Raw genomic sequence first — 20,981 nt, 5'->3', positions numbered from 1 at the left:
TACCATGATGCTATACACCGACTATCACGAGCCTAGGTCGAGCCGATTAGATTTGTGCCGCAATTCTGCATTTCCTCCCTATACCTTAAGTTAAGGACGTGAATGTTCCCCCTTCTTTTACACCTCTTGACCTTTGACCCCCAGCTTCGACATCCCAACTCGTTTTCGGATTATCCCCCGTCCCGACTTTCGAATCCGTACGTCGAGCCGTTTATATTTGTGCCCAACTGTTGACGGACGGACGCACGCACGCACGCACGCTCATGCGATTCTACAAGCTGCATCTGACTACGTCAGATGAGCTAAAAACCCATGGCTCCATGACAGGTTTAACTAATAATGCATTGCCCTTTAATGGCATATGCCCATGCTTTAGTTGTAACGTGTGTAACAGCATACACTCATACAATTTTCAACCAGAGCAAGGAATTATACCAACCTGTTTTTCACGCTATGTGTCCGCTTTTCCTTTCAGGCGACAAGGAAATAACATTAGCAGAATGAACACGATGCACATAGAATATCTGCTGAACAGGGGCTACAGGCAACTAGCTGTACTGAAGCGTGGTGCCACAACTACAGTGAGCTCTTTCACCAGAAAGGACTAACTTGCAAAGAATAGAGATATTCAATCATGAATTCTAGCAGCATGTGAAGTAACAGCTGATGCAGTATAGCAAGAAAGCTATGAGAGAACCTTCTGTGCATTACTAGGATACCTGCAACACTGTGGTAAAGCTGGCCTACTTAGTAAGGTACGACTCAAGCTTTACATGGCAGAGGAAAAGTCGGACAGCGCGGACTGGGATCCGTGCGCAAACCTGCACCTCCAGCTGGCCGAGATCGAAATGCTGGAAAGCATGTTCCCGAATCCGGGCGAGTTCGAATTCTCCGACCCGGCGGCCGTCGCCGACTGCCAGCAGGTGGCAGCAGGGGAGACCCTCCCCTACGCGCTCCCTGGCCTCGAGTTCTACGTCCGTCTCAAACTCGAGCGAGTCGAAAAACCTCTGGAGCTTCTCGTCAGCTTCCCGCACGAGTACCCGTCGCGCGCGCCTCCGGAGTTCTACGCTCGCTGGTCGCCCCTCGCCAACGACAAGCACCGGCAGCTAAACGAGGACCTCCGCGCGCACGCCGGCGCCACCTACGAGCGAGATCTGTGCGTCGTGCAGACGACGCAGTGGCTGCAGGAGCACGCACCCGCGTACCTGTCTGTCGCGATTCGCGTCGATGCGGCGGCGGCCCGGACACGCGGCCCCGTCGCGTTCAAGCGGCTGTGGATCTACAGTCACCACATCTACAGCAAGGTGAAGCGGCGCGACATGCTCGACCTCGCGTCCGAGCTGCGGCTCACCGGCTTCACGTTGCCGGGGAAACCGGGAGTCGTCTGCGTCGAGGGATGTTGTGCGGACGTCGACGACTTCTGGAGCCGCGTGCGCAACTGGACGTGGAAACGCATCAGCGCGAAGCGAGAGGAGACCTGCGCCGTCACGGGATACGACGACGTCGACCGGCTGCGCAAGTTCGAGAACTTCGAGGAAAAGGCGTTCAACGTCCGGAAGCAGTACAGCAGGGAGTTCACGCAGGACCTGGGCTTGTTCTACAAGTTTCTCGAAGAGAAGGACCTGGGCTTCGTCTTCAAGGACTTTTTCGGGGTCGACGGAAAGCAGTCGTAGCGCGGCATATTTTTGGTGGTGCTTCGTACGATGGGATTTTACATTTATACGCATTTTCATCATGTGTAAGATGAAAACTGGCAATCAAATATGTAATAAATAATAATTTATCAAGAATTTTATTTATTAGATTAATTTTTTTCTTGCCTAAGTAGTAGAAAACTAATTTCCTTAATCAAATACGCCATATACCAGGATATGTACATAAAGTTCAACAAACCTTATGCATTACCTTTCAGCGAGCATTTCAGATCTGGAATATACTTGTTTATTTGTCATGATATACAACGTCTAGTATGATACATATATACAGGTTCAAACATATAGGTTATATTGAATATGGTTTACACACTAAATAGTTTTTGTATTTCATCTTAATAATACTCTAACACATACGTAGCACATATTGTAGCACATTTAAAAGTAAATACATAAACAAACATTGGGGTAATTGTAAAGAGGAATAACGAAATGAAATGTCTATTAATTAAAAAAATTACATTGATAAACACCCAAAGCTAATATATATTCTATAGGTACGATTACCCCATCAATAAGTGAGGTAGGAATTATTGTTGAATTGGCACAAAAGTTTTCATGTAAATACAACAAAAATTGAACAAGCTACTTAGAATGTAGAAATTGGGATGATACTGAAATGGCCACATCTTTAAGAATGATTTCAATACGGATATAATTTAGCACTAATTATTACTTTCAACAACTTGTGTATAAGTTACAATAGAAAATAAGTACGCAAAATCGCAAATCCTCAAAGCTAATTATATAGTCACAGATATACATCAGTTATCCTCATTTGGTGTCCATACAAATGCACCAGCCAAAATAAAGATGCCAAGCTGTAATATGATCCCCAGTCTGTATCTACACTTGCACTTATGTGTGCATGACTATGCGTTGTAAATCAGCATCTTGTACAATGTGCTCCAATTGTGAAACTTAGCTTCTATACTACAAACATAATGGTGAGAAAGATGACAAAACCGGAAAAAAAGAAACGGCAAAGAATAATGTCATTATGAAGGGACGAGTCTGCCTCTAAACCAGATCTAATATCAAACCATTTGGTCAACCAACCCTGTCGGTTACCCCAGCCTCTTAAATCAATTGCTACTAAATCACATGAATCCTTAGTGACATTTTTTCAGGAGTATTCCAGCAAAACCTATCACACATACATGTTGCAGAAAAAAAAATGTTATCAACATCTTGAATATATTGCACCCCGTATTAAAATCAGGCAAGTACAGGTATGCTTAGTGATAATACTGATAAAGGCATTCTTGACATGATTAACTATACATACACTTGCACAGAGCATTGGTGAAATCTCAGAAAAACCTGTTAACCTCTTACACTCCCTAGACTGTATTATGTTGGTCGATATTCGTCCACGCCTTGCGTTTTTATATCAAAAATGGAGTGCATTACCAATATTAAAGTAACGAATCACGGATAGTTTGGCTGAGAGGGTCTATGTCCCCCAGGGTACTGCCGGAACGTACCCTGGTACTATCTAATATGCCGGACCGTACCTCGCCTACTCCACTAACGAGTCTAGGGAGTCGCCTACGCCTACTCCCTAACCATATCAGATAGTTACCAGGGTACGTTCCGGCAGTACCCTGGGGGACATAGACCCTATGACTCCGCAAATGTGTTTTCGCACCTGCTAAACTAATACGGGTTGCTAAACTAGGCTTGGACCTAAGTAACTATAAGTCCTACCTCTACTTCCTACGCTACTCTTTGACGGTGCAAACTTTTGATCGAATCAGTGAAATGTGGATAGTACTTAATGTTGTTTGCGGCATCCATCAATATTTTGGCTGGAGTAGAGACATTCTCACACAATCCAGCAATCATTTGATTTAGATGTGAACAATCTCATTTGTTCCAGCTATGGAAACCTACATTATAGACATAATATGATTATGAAATATTGGCAGATGACATTACACTGGGGCTTAACCTGTAATTTGACCTCGATAACTCAATTGATGGATGATAGGTTTAAGGATTATGACCTAGTTTGCATTATAAAATTGTTCTCGCGATCATGCTACAGACATCCTGCAGTATGATAGACCTATAAAAAAAATTACATTCCCTTTGACCAAATAAGTTCACCCTACTTTCACGGCCCCACCCCTACCCACATATAATATATATAACCACAGCTACTGCTTATGGTTACTAATTTTATATCATTTTCTCAAGCTTAACACAGAGTATTGAGCAGCTAGCGTTCATATATGATATGAAAATGTCATATATCTCATTTGAATGTGTGTGCGTGCGTGCGTGCGTGCGCGTGCATGCGTGCGTAAAAGCAGTACATATACTGAATGATTTTGTCTATTATGCAGGACCAAGCAAATTCCCACTCATACCATCGTATAATAGCTACATACAGTTATGAATTTATCATATTGTAATGCACACTATATCCTAAGCTCACAATGTTCACTGTTGATTCAGATATACATGCCAAACACTCCTGCTCAGGACGAGGCCTACAATTTTGTATGTACAATAACAGCATTCTCGAATACCTCATAATAAATACTCATTGGGTATACAATTACAACTGCAGGAAGAATGAGTAAAAAGCACACAACAGTGAGGCACGTAGAGGCCGCGTTTACGTACACATAAATGCTGGTTGAAATCTGCCGTGCAACCTGCACACATGCAGTTTCAATGCCTATCATTGAGCAATGAGCTGTGATGACACTGAATCACCGGTAATCACAAATGCAAAGCTAACGTCTTCCCATGTTTATTTCACTGATCGAGCTGCTGTCCATTGGTCATGTCCAACAGTATAACGCCCAGTCTTTCTGTGTATGTGCATTCTCTTTTCCCGCTCTCTCTCTCTCTCTCTCTCTCTCTCTCTCTCTCTCTCTCTCTCTCTCTCTCTCCTCTCCCTCTCTCGTCTCTATCTATTCTTTCTCTTCTCTCTCCTTCTGTCTCCATGTCTATTTATCTATTTCTCTATGTCTCTCTCTCTCTCCTCTCTCTCCTCTCTCTCTCTCTCTCCCCCTCGTCCCTCTCCTCTCTCTATCTATCTATCTAATCCTTCTCTCCATCTCTCTCTCTCTCTCCTCTCTCTCTCTTCTCCTCTCTCTCTCTCTCAGTCTCTCTCCTCCTCTCTTCTCTCTCTCTCTCTTCTCTCTCTCTCTCTCTCTCTCCGTCGCTCGCTACTCTCTCTCACACTATCTCAATCTCTATTTCTTACTGAGCATTGAACACATTGCAATATACACATAATGCTGCACAAAATTCTATACATGCCATGTTCATATAATTTTAAACCTACTTACAGAATAAACACAGCTGAATGGTATATTCAACATAAAAATAAAATAATCAAAATACTAGACCACTATAGTATACACACTATTCTCTGACAGTACTTTCCTGCTACCTTGTCACGAAACCTGACCCTCACATGCTTGATACTGTACGCTCTCACATGCGTCCTCACTCTGAAAGCGTTTGGCTAACGTCCCTGAATTGCTGACTGTGGTATCGATGCAGCCGGCCTTGGTGGGGTGGGGTGCCGTAGCTCTGGCTCCACAGGCCAGGGTAGCCGCCGACGCTACCGTACGACAGCTGCGAGGCCTGATACATCAAGGCACTGTTGACAGAGTGCGACGAGGGCGACGTGGCTAACGCAGCGTCGTGCGACCAGCTGCAAGATAACAAATGGTGTGCGGTGGTTGTCGTGCGCACTCGACACATTGTTTCGAGCAGGGATGGGAGCTCGTATCCAGATCTTCTTATCTCGATACGTAAACTGGTATTAAGCTGGGTTTACACTACCGACTTTATCTTGGTGAATTGGCGAAGTGGACCAACTTCCCAACTACATAGCCGACAATCGACAGTGTAAACGCAAAAGTTGCGCGACCAAGCGATCGATAGCTACTAGTTGGGAGATTAGAGCATGTTCTATTTTCGCCAACTCGGAATTGCCGAATTGCAAAATTGGTCCAACTCGCCAATTCGCCAACGTAAAGACGGTAGTGTAAACCCAGCTTTACATTGTACATGTCAGTAAGGTTGTCTTCCACTATCTAGGACTGGTAAACTTTGACCCAACCTCATCCAACTTCGACCATTCAGAGAAGTGCGCTGAATGTCATGTGCTCAATCAGAACATAGTCGAGTGCTATTAAACCTGACGCTGAGTCTTTTTCCAGCGCGAAAACCTCAAAGAGCATGTCTAGCCAGTAGGTCGTCTAATATGCTCAATCGCAAGTGCAAACGTAGACAGACATCGCACCTTTAATATAGATTATGATGCATAGTTGCTGTACGGTAACTTACCTAGGTGTTCCTGACTGGGGGACCAGACTCTCCTCACTGTCATAACGGCGCGGATTGTCGAAGAAATACGCCCTTGAGCCAAAACTCCGAGACGAAACAATTTCCGTCGCTCTCTATTGCGATGGAAATGAAGCTAGTTATGTTAGGTAATGAGTAAGGGAATTAAATACATCACTGCATTTTCATTATATTGCAACAGGGAGCCTGACAAACAGGTGGTTTAAGAATTACACAAACAAATTAAAGTCCGAGAACGAGAGAGAAACATGGCAGTGAAGTTTTGATAGTTTTGATGGATTTGCACAGTTTAATTGAATAATAACTGTTAAACCTTACCAAGGTTCCTTCTGGGCTTCTAACTCTGAAAAATATTATCACAATAAGTGTCGGTAGGAACTCCCAGATGAATAGGATTACGCCGAAAACAACATACACGTAAGTTGGATCTTGACCAACCAAGTCTCCCTGCAATAGAAAAAAGTGGACTTATAATAACAACTAGCAGTTGCTGCATGCAAGTACACAATCTACTCAACGAGAATGACACCAAGATAACTCAGAAAAATAACTACAAAAAACATTTCCCGTAAAACTACTGCTAAATCAGTAAAGAATTCTGTTAGGATATTATTGAACAGTTTTTATAATAATAAGCATGTCTTCCACTGAAACTGTTAACATACTGAATGTGGGATGAAGTACAAAAAGCCAGTTGCTTACCTGGTCAGACACATTTGACCAACTATACCCAAAGTTGGGCAGACGGCTATCATGAGAAAGCACTACAAGCATATTGTAGGCTGCCCTGGACGTGTACAGTAGTATGATAAACACACCTGCCGTCATTGCTTGACACTTGGTGGTACCCTGTGAACGACCAGATGCATATTCAATGGTAATCAAAAATGATGAAACCATATATTCACTTGCATACAACACTGCAGGATTTGTAATTATGTATGTGGCCACCTTCTCATAAAGCTTGCACAAAGCTTTTTGTAGATAGACAATACGATACTGAATATACTTGTGCATGTATGTGTGCATGCATACATGCACGTATGCATTGTGTCTGCATTTTTAGGAAAGACATGTACACTGGCAGGGTTTGAAATTAAGGGCCACAAGCAGCAGTTTTGCTACCTACTACATGGGTCAGTTTGCTGCCTGCTCTCAATGTTGGCAGCGAGTGCTTGCTGCCAAGAATGCTTCTAATAAACCATGGTAAAAGCAGCAATGATTTTGCCTGGGCGAAGAAATTCGCTGCCTTCTTTTTTCTCGTGCAGCAAGCAGTTGCTGTCTAGTAAAAAAATATTTTCTAACCCTGACTTGTACATTGAACCAGGTTCTTCATCTGTCTGTATCTGATTTCTCACATTTTTTAAATAGAACATGCTTGCACCCCCAAACTCACTACAATTAACCTGATTTCCTCAAGAAGCAATGAGCCCAACTCTTACAAGTACACTGACCGATTCATCTACCCATGTATCTATCTGTCTGTTCATCTGTCTTTCTGTCTGTCCATCTGTCCGTCAACCAATCCATCCATCCAGCAGGCCTGTTTTAACTTTTAACTTACTCTTGCTTCTAGCAGCAGGTTCGACGATGCGGTTTTAGTGAGCTTGTATAAGGAAATCGACAAGAGCACTCCGTATGTGATGAACAAGCCATCGTTCACTATCACGCGTAGGTAGAACAGGGCTATCGGAACAGACTGGTGAATATCCTGCTGATACGTCTTCGTGACCACCGCACACACAATGTTGACGATGGTGAAGACAAGCATAGCCACCACCAGACTGATGTAAAATGGTTTCCTGACAATAAAAACATAAAAGCCACTTGCACTCAACAACTCAATGTTATAAAATATAAACATATTTATTTATTGTTATGATTACTACTCTCACTATTTTATATTTGTTCACACTTCATAAGAAATTATTTGTGTAGCAATGATAAGGAGTCAATCATTAGTTAGTTGCATTTAATCAGAGCTATCACCTTGAATCAATATTTACTTAAGGATACTCTCAACCTTTTGCACGGGTATTGCTCTAATGAAGATTAAACGTTTCTTGACAAATGAATCGAATCAATCACTTGTTTTATTTATAGAGGAGATATATCTCTATGCTCAAGGCAAAAAATTTACATGAAATTTCCAGCACCTAATTATGTTACCACAAAAAAAATTTAATTTGTATGTAAAAATGGTATTTTGGATATTTCTCAATTACCAGAAAAAGTGAGAATACAAAATTTTTGCCACATGTTAAGCACAATATGTACCAAAATAGTGCATCAGGATTTTTATTTTTACCAAAAAAAATTAAAAAAACTGCCTAAAATTCAAGTCGCACGTTTGAATTAAAAAATTTTGCGAATAAAGAGACATAACTCGGCACTTAATAACAGTCCCTGACGCACTTTTTTACAGCAATATGTTACCATTAAAACGAGTGTAAAATTAAATTATTCCGAGTTGTAATCACAGAGAAATATCCATTTATACATCGACTACTAAGTCAGAAATTGGAACGAAGAAATCAGCGTTTTTCTGACGTCAGCCGCGGCTCACTACACATGTATGCGGACAAGCAAAACGCTCTGACAGTTCACATGTACCGTTATATGAAGAAATGAGCACGTACACAGGTGGCACATAGTCTTAGCCATCGAATAAAGTTGAAAATGAAAAATCGGTAACATTTTTTCCTAAAACCTTGAGAGTATCCAACCTAGACATATATACCTATACATATATACTTGGCATGAAGGTGATACCTACTTGTATTTACTTGGCTCATATCGTGCCTTAGCTCTGAACACCATCTGCAAATAATAACATGACCTAGATATGAAGAACTTTGTATGCTATGCTATCGCTGTTGTGCCCAAACATGGAATCTTGCAAAAACTTGGAATTTCAGCGCATCCGCAGTTTGGGCAACCAATCTTGAGATTGGGCAAACAGAGGTAAACAGAGCTTACACAAACATATGATTATTAGGATTTCAAATGTTATATCATAACTATAAGGTCGTATACCTTCTTTCCTCAATGTGTTTGGCACCTTTGTATAAATATTAAATGATTATAATAAATAATTGGATAAATATGAGATAAATCTCTTCCTAGTTTGCACCACGCACACCACACATTCGCTATAAGCGGTTGTTTAATCACCGACTGTTTTCAGTTTGCCAAATCTTGAGATTGGTCAGCCAAACTAGGGAATCTGCAGTTTGGGCAGCACAATCGCTACACAATCTCGAGATTGTGCAGATTCCAAGTTTGGGTACGACATCGCTAAACAAAGTTCAGACCAGAGCAGGCAGCTATCTGGTAGCATAACTTCATCTTGTAATGTCGAGGCCAATCTTTCTTTTTTTGTGGGGCTCAAACTTTTAGGCAATAATAATCTGCTTCATCCAGGAAATGAGGGGTGTCCCCATTGGCACATTGTGGAATGTTGTGCCAGCTGCACGACCTCAATACGGGTTCTTTGCCACTTTTATGCCAGAAAAAATAACTAAAGAGTCGGCCCAAGGATAGAGAACATGGGTCCCAATAAAACCAATGTACCTAACCCTAACCCTATCCCTAATCCTAACCCTAACCACAACCCTAACCTATTAATATTATATTGATATAATATTATATTTATATTGATGTAAATGACATTGGTTTTATTGGGACCCATGTTCTCTATCCTTGAACCAAACAGTCTAATATCTGTCTGCTGATGAAGGGCGTGCTCTGATTTGTGGAAAGCGCATCAACTTAGGTCAGGGGTCAGTGAGGTCCGCAGGTTTCAGTGTGGTGAACTCAGAGCCATATATCTGGAGACACTCAAACATTACTGAAACTGATGTGAGAACAGTTCCTGCAACCGTTCAACTAAGTAATTACCACGTCAATTTTGTACCTTTTAACCAAAAATGATAACATTAACTTTTATTTGTAGTACTACTACTAGTAATTTCCTGTTTACCTGTGTGAAGAACTCTACCAACAAGCATAGCGTGAGGAATTGCAGGCACACTGGAAGGCAGTAAAGTAGCCAGTACCAGAATGTGCCCAAATTGTTTGCCAAAATCACATTGCTCGATTCAAAATAAAAACAGAATAGTGTAGTTCGCAGTCCTGACCACACTAAACACAGGAATAGAAAAATACTTTGGTAGCTTAGTCTCTTGTGTCTGTAGTAGAGTATCAGAAATAACTGTGTCAACACTGCGACAAACAACAATGCGTACAGTGTCGTGTAAACTGCAGACAGACTGAGTCTAACACTTGGTATGACTGCCGGAACAATAAACGAAGTTGGCTCCATATCTTGGACTAATGACGGAAGAGGAGTAACCTCTTCCACATCAATCTGGGTCATCTTCATCATACACAATCATAAAACGCCCAACTACCTCATCATAAACAAGGAGCTAAATGAATGAGTCACTGATGCGTCGTCACATAGTTATTTAGCGATTGATTCGTCACAATATTATTAACAAGAAAGAATATTATACCGCTGTTTTCTGTAGTATACTATTTTAATTAAACTTCTGATAATGATTTTGTCATTATTATTTGTATGATAAACAGTAAGAACAGCTGAGCTAATATTAACGTTAATTATCCGTGTACTGAATCAAATATATTTTAACACAAGAACAGCACCTACATAGTTTACATCATGGAGGACAAATTCAGAGATAAACCTCAAAAATCACAAAGGTTATCTCATCATCTCCTCAATAAACACCACGAGATTTAAATTTAGTTTTAATAACTCTGGTTCAGCTGTATAGTTATTACAGAACATGTACAATACTTTACCACTGTTACTGACGCGGCCAGGAGCTTGCATTTGACGATGATTTGACATTTGTTGTGTTGCGTTTTGCAAACTCAGTTGTCACTTTCATTGACATTGACAATTGACATTGACATTGACAATTGCATTGCCAATTTAAGAGCAGTGCGCCGTCTTGCGCGCTCTCTCTCTCTCTCTCTCTCTCTCTCTCTCTCTCTCTCTCTCTCTCTCTCTCTCTCTCTCTCTCTCTCTCTCTCTCTCTCTCTCTCTCTCTCTCTCTCTCTCTCTCTCTCTGTCTCTCTCGCTCTCTCTCTCTCTCTCTCTCTCTCTTTCTCTCTCTCTCTCCATGTGTTTGTGCGTGCGTGTGTGCACCTAATATTATTATTACAGTAATCACTGCTGGTGACGGTGTGTCAAATGTCTGTATCTAGGTACTAGCTCTATAAGTATAACTATAACTATAGCCCGGCTTCGCTCTGCCGCAGGAATGAACCTGCGGCGGAGCGAAGCCGGGCTATAGTTCTAGAGCTAGTACCTAGATAGGGCGCAAATCTACTTTAGGCACTTTAGGTATCACGAAGTGGTGCACAGATTTCTGTGTATCATCAACTGATGCACAGACTTTCCGTATATCAAGGAATGATGCAAAAATCTTAACCCTAACCCTAAGTCATAAAGTATAACTTTAGGTATCACGAAGTGTGTTAGGGTTAGGGTTAGGGTTTTTGCATCATTTCTTGATATACGGAAAGTCTGTGCATAAGTTGATGATACACAGAAATCTGTGCATCACTTCGTGATACCTAAAGTGGATTTGCACCCCTAGATAGTTAGTGGTAGCTTATATAAGTTATATGATAATGTGTACTTAAAATTATATTTTTTGACAGCGATGGCGACTCTAAATGGTTGGATGCACACAGCGATCCACTGGCGGCTTTGTATTCATTCACACAGTGTATGACACTGGCAGACTTACATGGGGACGGTGAACATAAGTTAGTCATTGCTGATCTGGGAACAGGAGCATATAATATGAAGTTGAAAGTTTACAAAGGTATGTGTAGTCATAGCTCTAGAACTATAGCCCTTCGCTCTGCCACAGGCGGAGTGTGGCAGAGCGAAAGGCTGTAGCGAAGTTTATGCGGCGAAGCGAAGGTCTGTAGTTCTAGAGCTAGTGTAGTCAGTACTTACGTACTGTATAATACTTGAGAATTTATTATGCTATTCAGCCAGACAGTGCTTAATTCTGCTTGAATACGTGTACCTAATTGGAATAAATAATCGTGTAGCATAAAAGCATCTAACAAACATATATAGACCTTTATATATTTATTAGTTACTTGTAGACCATTCTATGACATTTGTATTTCTGATAGTTACAGCTTACAGAAGTTGTACTGATCTTGCATCTTTGAATTGTGGTGCAACGAACTAGTGCTCTTGAAAGCTATGATGCAAATTTAATTGCCCAACCCTGATAACTGCAGGGACGAGTCTGATGTCAGAAAACACGATCATTGACCTACCTACCGGGGTTGTTACTTTCCTCATGGATACAGATGAACCACGGACACCAGGTGTGGATGAACGATTAATATATGTTGAGGATGATGGTGTCCATTACGGTTTCCAGCTATTGAAATTGTGTATAATTATAATAATTTATGACTTGCAATGTTTTAATTTAATAAGGGAATATTCCTCGAGTTAGATATCAGTGAAAACATCCTTATGTGATAGCAATGTTTTTTTTATTAAACGTGATATCTTTAATGCAGCAATTGCAGTGGCATCAGGGTCATACATATACATCTACAAGAATATACGTCCATATTTCAAGTTCACTCTGCCCCCACTGCCTGTAAATGCTACAGAAAAGGATATTTGGGACCAAGTGAGAGAGGTAATCACTTGTGAATAGCCATGCTGTCAAATATGTGAAGTTATGTGAAGTGCACCTCATTAGCTGAACCTTTGTCAGATATGTACCTACCTCTACCTTGGCATTTGGTGGCATCAATGCCCGTAAAACAATTTGAGTTGGGGTGGGGGACTTGGAAGGCTTTAAAGCATTAACAATATAGACTAATGGTTATATAAGGATGCTAATATTGTCTATGAAATATTTCAGGATAAAATAGATATAAAAACAGTGAAGGAGCTACTAGATGGAATAAGGTACGGATTCGGTGATTAAATCGTAAAACATTAATAATTATATACATAAAAGGACTTGTTTTTTTGTTCACCAGTAAGGTATGATTGAATTTATGGTTTTAAATTTCATGATTATTCTCAATATCTATTTTTAGTTGCCACATGCTATTCCTGTTGCATTTTCATTCTTTATGGAATATAAGTGATGAATCTTTAAAGCAGTTAATCCCACAGCATGCTAAAATAAGTTTCAAGGGCCAGTATCATGCAATAATTTTAATGTATTTACAGAAGTGAAGTTACAGAGAGTGGGTTAACAACCAGAACGCAACGGTAGGTTTACAAATTTTCTATTTTCATGCAATCTTTGTGTTGCCATTGGTAGTAGCATCTCACAGTACCGGTGCCATACGTACAGGTATCTCATGCTTGTATCTACAACTTGTCACATAGCATCTCACGCTCCCGATGCCGTCCCTATAGGTTTCTCTCACTCGCATCCACAACTTCTCACCTAGCATCTCACGCTCCATTCGCTACAGGTTTCTCATGCTGGCCCCCGGGGATGTGGAGGAGTTTGTGAGTCAGCACAAGCACTCGCCGCTGAAGCGACAGACGGTGATCACGTGCCTCGACACGCTGCGCAAGTCAATGGCCGACGATGACGCAGTCAGCTGCCTCGTGCTGGGCAGCGAGAATCGCGAGATCTACGTGCTCGACCCCGAAGCCTTCACCGTGCTCAGCATGGTACGCGGCCACCGCACGCGCGCTCCCGCTGACTCTGGCTATTCACGGTGTATTGGGGCCGGGCAAGAATTTCGCAGTGCTACCGACGACAAGTGTTTGTGGTGGTGTGTGGTGGTGGTGTGGTGGTCTGCTGTTGTGGTGGTGTGCGGTTACTTGCAGTGGTTCGTTGAAGATTGGAAGATATCTGCGTTATTAAACTGTCGTGGCGAAAAAATGGGTGCCTGTATAGCTAAATCGATCGTTAGTCTGCCATCTTTTTTATTGAACTGCTGATGTAATCTTCTTGTGAGTGTCTTGTGACTCATTAGCAGTTGCCAGCGATCATTGAATTGTGACATAAGAAATATAATTGAGTATATCATGTGAGCGACAGTGTGTGGGGGTATATTATCCAGATAGGAGTGGAAATATTCCATCGTTAGATATTCGTAGTAATGCATCAGTCACTGTGATACTGTGTATTCCAGATACTAACATAAGTTCTTTGCAAATTGTTGCAGCTGCAAATACCTAGTGTCCCGGTGTTTCTGAGCGTTTCTGGCCTTTTTGATGTGGAATTCAGAATCATTGCTGCGTGCAGGGATGGGAATCTGTACACTGTAAAAAGGTAATTCTCTTATACTCATCTCATTAAAAGCAAATAATGGCTGTGTTATTTAATTTGGATCTGATTAGGTCAAGTCCAAGCGGTACGGTTTGCGCACGTTACGTATGGGACATTCAGAAAGTTTAACCCTCTGAAAAGCAATTAAGATAGCCATAGATTTCACTGTCTTTTAATCCAATGTTGGACATCTGCAAGGCGAATACCTACAAGAATTTATATGTTATTTGTCTTTTGGATGATTATGTAATTAAGAAAACATGGTGTGTTACGTATGGGACCACAAGGGAATCTTCCCCTTCCAAGGACTTGCCCTCGAGCTTAATATACAGTTCCCGAGAGAACCCCCTTTTGAGGTTCTTATACTGTCTTTCTATGTTGTTATTCTGCATATTTGTTTCGTATTGCAGGGACACAACTGTGGTAAAACCTAGTGCAGAGCTGAACACTCAGCCGGTGGGTATGGTACGGATTAACAAGAATGTAGTCGTTGGATGCATGGACCAAACTCTGAGGTGTTACACCACCAAGGTACCACACACACACACAAATTCCGTTCAGGAAAACCACTATGACAACTCAACGACAAACAAATAACAACGGCAAATTATGCCAAGGTGGCCAGAAAGACTGTGTGAATCATTAAACAAAAGAAAATGCAGGCTTGTTGTGTAACCATCTTGGGCTGTTGCTGCAGAAGTGTTTATTCATGCAGTGTACATGGTGTGCATGTGAAAAACTTTTGCGTGTGCTGTTAGCTCATGCTGGGAAAAGCACACGTTGCCATTTTTTGTGGCTCCATAGAGATATGGGATACATCATCTAAGTTTCCTGATATTAGGGAAAGAAGCTGTGGACTGTGCAAACCCCTGCACCGATCACCACCATAGAACTGATGGACCACCAGAGACACGGATTCAAGGCCGTACTGGTTGCGCTAACGAACTGCCAGGTGATGTCATTTATCTAGTCGGCATAGCGGTCGTCACTGTCTTAATATATAGTCATTAATTCCGGAGAAAGGGATTCTCGCGATGTGTTGTGAATTTATAGCAAGATAAAGCTACAATGTCGCTACCTCAAGAATACATACCTACTTTGATACTTCCTAAAAAAATCTAACTTATCTTATCATTCAGATTTTTTATTTTAGCCAGATCCCTAAACTTGAAATCTAACATCACTGTAAAATATTTACTACCAGTCTATATATTCCAGTTGTTATCAATCGTTTCTTTGTTGATAACATAGCTGTATAATATCAGGAAATCTGCGAACCAATTATAACTATGTGAGTTTATGAGTTTTTGTTACTCTATGTTCTCTTTGTTACTGACATTAACATTTGTAAGCAGGAGTTTGACGAAGAATTTGTTGTGTTACAGGTTCATTTGTACAAGGACAAATATCTAGTCAATGTCATAACGACTGACAGTGTCATAACAGGAATGAAATTTGGACGCTATGGCAGGGAAGATAGCACACTGATAATGATAAACAAAGGTACTCCAAAATTATTCTTATATCTATTAGAATGTGCTACCAAACAATTCAGTTCGTTTAGCTAAACTAGTAGTTTGTGCTTAAACTAATCTTCTAGCTACATTTGCTCATAAATTATACGTATCTATAGATATACATAATTTTATACATATATAATAAATTATATAATATATATGCTACAATATATATATAACTATACAGTCCGACCTCCTTTATCCGGCCATGTCGGGACCGGCACCCATCCGGATATTGGATTTGGCCGGATATTGTTTGAGCATAACTCTCCAGCATTTCTATGCAGTTCAGTAGGGTTTATGCATGTGATAATGTATTTACTCGTTGCTATGATTATTTGTAACAAACTGTCGTGTTTTATGGTTTATATGAAATGGAAATAAAATGAAAGAAAACAGAAATTTTACCGGAGGCATAGCGGACACGAGCGGACAACACACACACACACGTGCGCGCGTGCACACACGCAAACATACGTACGGTTGGTACATCGCGCATGTTTTGAGCGAGTTTTAAGCGAGATTTTTTAGGTGGAAATGAATGAAAACGGAGAATATACACTGTGAGATCACGGCCGGTTAATAGAGACTTCCGGATAACGGATGGCCGGATAAAGGAGGTGGGACTGTATATATATATATATATATATATTTATTTATTTATTTGTTTATTGCACCATATACAGGGTGCGAAATTAACGCGAGGCCAGAGTCAAATACTCCCTGATTTGACATATGCAGGAGTCCGTGTGACTCCCTGGAAATTCTGCTATACTAACTAGTTCGTTCCAGTGCACGGCCTTGCGGAATTACCGTATTTTTTCAGCAAATCTTTAATTTGGAACTTCAGATTACTCATTTTGCTGCGGACTCTCTCTTTTTGAGGGCAAGGAGTCCGTTGGACTCCCTTGTTGAAAAGTTAATTTCTACCCCTGATATATATGCTGTTTAGAAACTGCATTTAAGCATGTTCACTTACTTTTAGGTGGTGGTTTGCTGATAAAGATTTTGAAGAGAACTGCACAGTTTGAAGAGGGTGCAATGGTAGCCGGTCCACCTCCTGCACAAGCACTGAAGCTCAATGTTCCAAAGAAAACCAAGTTGTTTGTCGACCAGACAATGCGAGAGCGAGAAAGTTCCGTCGGTGAGTGGCAGACGGTGATTGAACAGAAAGATTCATATGTGTAAAACTGATCATGAGACTGTGACAAACGAAAGTTTGAACGGTTCGTTGAAACAGCATGAAACGTTCGAAGATGGTGAAATAGTATATATTGGTAGGTTTGGTGTTCCATTATTTAGGTCTTCATTTAATTCTGTAGATAAAATTCTGTGGATGTAATTTTCTAGAATTCTCTGAGCATGCTCTACACACTCTTATCACTTCCTTTCTGCACAATCCTGTTTCGTGCCATTTTTCTGTGCAATCATGGAAATATAGTTTTTAGAGTTAGTCATTCCAAAAAAGCAACGTATTTTTTACGACTGTTTCTCCATTTCAGTGATGCACAGAATGTTTCAGCACGATCTTTATAGACTGCGACTGAACACTGCTAAATCATACGTTAGCAGCTTGGAAAGCAGCTTGAACCCAATATCAAGTAGTTTATCAGAACCAGTCAAGCTGTCTGCTCAGGTGAATATTGACCGATAAAAGTTCATCATGATCTGATGTTTTGTCAGGGGTCGAAATAAGCGATGGTCCGATGGTCCGGGGCCATCAAATAATCAGGAGGACCATCTGATTTTCAAAGTCAATGGTCCGACGGACCATTGAATATTTTGGTCCCAGTTTCCGGTAATTTTCTTTGACGTTTCCACGTTCCAATATACTATTAAAGTGAATAAACAATTACTGAATCGTTTGATACGAACGAGCTTGGCACTCGCCCGCTTGCCAATGTCGAGTGAAAATAATATCGGGCGAGTAAAAGCTAAAGCTGAGTCGCCCATGTTGGCGAGTAAAAATAATTGTCTAAAACTTTAATCAAATGTTGGTTCCTAACGTTATATATCCAAACATTGATGAAAAACGGTTCTAGCGGTTGTGAAGGGCGGCTATCGCACGGCATCATCAATTTATATTATCAAAGGTCGCTGACAGTCAGCACATCATGGCTGTGTATACGTGCCTGGGGCGGCATATTGATTGATGTACGGGGGGGGGGGGTGCAGGATTGTTTAAAAGTCGCATGGGTCATGTTCATTATAGGGGGTGGGCACCGCTGGGATCAGAGGACGACCGCAAAATTCTTTACTGGAATTGAGGAAAAAGCTGCAATCGGGAATGACACAATGAGCGTGCCGGCACGCAAAAATAAATGTGTGAATTTCATTACGATTTTCCATGTATATATTGTAATATCAGGAGTGTATAATATCGATATATATCTCTATATATAATATATAGATCTATCTCTCTCTCTCTCTCTATATATATATATATATATATCTACCTATCTATCTATCTATTTATATCATATAGATCTCTATATTATACACTCCTGGTAATATAATATGCACTGATCCAAAAGAGGACCGTAACGGCTCATAGATTGCAAGTAAATTTTGTACAGATCTGAAAATAATTAAGCGTCGAGGCCTGTGTTAATTCAGTTGGCAGATAGATTAACTTATTAACTTCATTACTTTGCCTTGGCATTGTACTTGCACAACTTGGCAGAGACTGAGCAGTTCAACCCTCAGCAATTTGAAGTTCATGTTTCTCTTTTTTTAAGTAAGTATATATTTTAGTCTTTGGTCTCCCCAAAAATTTAAATACTCAACTCAAAAGTGATATTTTTGTGATGAAGATGGTTTAATAATGCTGCCTCAGAGTGCATGAAATTGCATCTAAGAGGTGTAATTTCTATAGAAAAATTCTGGGGGAGGGCCCCTGGACCCCGCCTAATCAGGGACCCCTTCCGAACCCACCCCCATAGTCTATTTTTTCACTATTGGTTGACAAGCATTTTTGTTTTAAAATTTGGGCGAGTACAGATTCCGTTTGGGCGAGTTAACTTATTGACTCACTTGTCCAGTTTGGCGAGAGGTTTTTATATTAAAGCTCTAACACTGTAGTTGAATAATTAACCCATTTTATCACCATGTAAAATCTCTTTCTTACGCTTGCAAGCCGCATGATACTTTTATTACTTTTAGAGAACAATTTGAAATTTAGGAGGACCATCTAAATTTCAAACTACACAGGACCATCTCTTTTTTTCTCCTTATTTCTACCCCTGGCTGTAATTAAACTAATTAACAAAATTCTAAACATAATTATTAATCCCATTTTGAATGTAATTCACTATTGCTTGTGATGTGACTCTCACGGTTCCTTATCTTATAATTCGTCCATCTACGATTACCCTGGTGAAAAGTATCTCGGTATGTTATCCAACTAATTTAGTAGGGTTAAATTGTCTGAACACTACCAAGCTACTCTACTCTAAGCATTAACCAATACACATACACCTCACTTTGCCTGAAATATTGATATAACTATAATATCATTCATAGGAAAATATTGTGAATGGCAAAGGTGACAAGAAACTAACATAGACCTAACTAGGTGCAGGGCTGTAGGTGCTGTTAATTAGGTGTTTACCTTATTACGCGGCTATAGTCTTTCTTGTGTGGATTGCAGGTTCAAGGTATGGGTCCTTCCTTCCGTATGAACATCCAGCTGACCAACACGTCCAAGTCAACTCCTTCGAGAAACTGGTTCCTTAGTTTCCAGTACAGCGAAGCCATCTACAAGTTGGAAAAATACTACATTCCAGTAAGCATGTTGTCAAACATATAAAAAGCAATTATTTCTCACACAAGAAAATTGCAGTTGGGTTATCATTGTAGTCTGCTTCTAGTCAAAGTTTTATAATGCCCTTTGTTCAGTAATTTTTCATTAAGTGATGATACACGTTCTGTAAAATGAAGAAATTGACATTCCATGCATCGTCCATTTCTAAGCAGTTTGTGTTCATTCTGGTTTTGCTAGGTTTCCATATTGCTGCCCGGTCTCACGTACAGCTTTGAGACGAGAATCGAGTGCCTCACGGACAAAGGAATCTCAGACCAGATAAAGGTAACCTTTTACTGTAATATTTATGTTGGGTATATTACAGCAATGATTGAAATGTTATACAATTTATGCTCTCGTGGAAAAATTGAGCAAGGACTAAAATACAAAAATGTAAACTCACTTTTTAAGTGAAGTATCATATACTGATGTTTAATTGATATTTACAAAATAAGCTGGACTGGTTTTGATGCACGTTTTTCTCTTCTAAATTAGGTTATGCTGATAAAAGAAGATAGCACCATTCCAGTGATAACAGCTGTGATCAGCATGCCAGTGAGTGAAGGACAGGAGCTAGCATAGCCTAGCATTGGTCTTGCTCATGCTTTGCCAGTAGTGCTCAACCAAAGAACTGTAATATGTATATTATTATACATATGATATATATATAATATATATATATATGTATTTTATATATGTGCATACATAGTATCAGGAGTAAGATAATATAGATCCTATATTATCTTACTCCTGATAGTATCTGGAGATCAGGAGTGTATAATATATATATATATATATATATATATATATATATTATACACTCCTGATAGTGTGCATCCCAATGGTCTCCAATACGTACTCTGTCTTCATCACACAAAGTTTGTATATATCTGCATTGCCATATATCAAGATAGATTCAACAGTGTCATAAATATCAGATACTGCTCAGAAATATCAGAACTCAGTCACGTGACATCATCTAGAGATGTCGAGCATCATATTTTGCGATCATATTTCCTGACAAATTTGCTACCAAATGTTTCAAGGGTTGAACGTGAACAATTGTTGTACTGCCACAGCACCATTCAAAGTTGACTCCGTCCATTGCTTATGCTAATGTTGAGAAATAGAACCTTATCAATGAGTGAATTAATTGATATTGATATACAAAATTTATTATAGTCTGATTAAAATTGTTCAGAATTAGATTATTCAGAATTAAAGAATTCAGATGGCTTGCAAGTGTGGTTGTAAATTTGTGTCGAGTGGGTTTTTTCAGAAGCTACTTCAACATGTTACC

At 40.2% G+C, this 20,981-nt stretch overlaps 3 protein-coding genes across 3 annotated transcripts in view; 2 read left to right on the top strand and 1 right to left on the bottom strand.

Moving 5' to 3' along the window:
- Positions 1-2,896, top strand: part of LOC106809030 (RWD domain-containing protein 2B-like) — an 8,656-nt gene extending 5,760 nt beyond the window's left edge. The window contains exon 2 of the mRNA XM_014811974.1: positions 476-2,896. Coding sequence (XP_014667460.1) covers positions 774-1,673 — 900 coding nt within the window. The 5' untranslated portion in view covers positions 476-773 and the 3' untranslated portion in view covers positions 1,674-2,896. The remainder of the gene's footprint in view (positions 1-475) is intronic.
- A 2,140-nt stretch (positions 2,897-5,036) lies between these two features.
- On the bottom strand, positions 5,037-10,495 carry LOC106809027 (integral membrane protein GPR137B-like). Its single transcript, XM_014811971.1, has 7 exons — positions 10,030-10,495; positions 8,824-8,867; positions 7,612-7,849; positions 6,750-6,896; positions 6,366-6,494; positions 6,030-6,142; positions 5,037-5,391 (listed from the first exon to the last, which is right to left on the bottom strand). The coding sequence occupies exons 1-7, from the start codon at positions 10,432-10,434 to the stop codon at positions 5,181-5,183; spliced, it is 1,287 nt and encodes a 428-aa protein (XP_014667457.1). The 5' UTR covers positions 10,435-10,495; the 3' UTR covers positions 5,037-5,180.
- Positions 10,496-10,710: 215 nt separating this feature from the next.
- Positions 10,711-20,367, top strand: LOC106809033 (Bardet-Biedl syndrome 1 protein-like). Its single transcript, XM_014811976.1, has 16 exons — positions 10,711-10,772; positions 11,742-11,908; positions 12,342-12,431; positions 12,633-12,757; positions 12,986-13,032; positions 13,303-13,344; positions 13,554-13,758; positions 14,259-14,365; positions 14,773-14,893; positions 15,204-15,314; positions 15,748-15,865; positions 16,865-17,023; positions 17,382-17,515; positions 19,529-19,663; positions 19,880-19,966; positions 20,177-20,367. Exons 1-16 carry the CDS (start codon positions 10,732-10,734, stop codon positions 20,261-20,263), a joined length of 1,776 nt encoding a protein of 591 aa, XP_014667462.1. The 5' UTR covers positions 10,711-10,731; the 3' UTR covers positions 20,264-20,367.
- Positions 20,368-20,981: the final 614 nt, after the last annotated feature.

Source organism: Priapulus caudatus, unplaced genomic scaffold (genome assembly GCF_000485595.1).
Source record: "Priapulus caudatus unplaced genomic scaffold, Priapulus_caudatus-5.0.1 Scaffold323, whole genome shotgun sequence".
In the NCBI taxonomy this organism is placed as follows: Eukaryota; Metazoa; Priapulida; class Priapulimorpha; order Priapulimorphida; family Priapulidae; genus Priapulus; species Priapulus caudatus.
The sequence above is the reverse complement of the archived record's forward strand: the minus strand, read 5'-3'. Positions and strand labels throughout refer to the sequence as shown.

Coding starts and splice junctions, on each gene's coding strand:
- LOC106809027 (XM_014811971.1), bottom strand. CDS start 10,434: ATGATGAAGATGACCCAGATTGATGTGGAAGAGGTTACTCCTCTTCCG. Junction 7,850..8,823: donor TATGAGCCAAGTAAATACAA/GTAGGTATCACC, acceptor TTTTATTGTCAG/GAAACCATTTTACATCAGTC. Junction 6,495..6,749: donor GGTCAAATGTGTCTGACCAG/GTAAGCAACTGG, acceptor TTTCTATTGCAG/GGAGACTTGGTTGGTCAAGA.
- LOC106809033 (XM_014811976.1), top strand. CDS start 10,732: ATGGAGGACAAATTCAGAGATAAACCTCAAAAATCACAAAG. Junction 12,432..12,632: donor AGATGAACCACGGACACCAG/GTGTGGATGAAC, acceptor TCTTTAATGCAG/CAATTGCAGTGGCATCAGGG. Junction 14,366..14,772: donor AATCTGTACACTGTAAAAAG/GTAATTCTCTTA, acceptor TTCGTATTGCAG/GGACACAACTGTGGTAAAAC.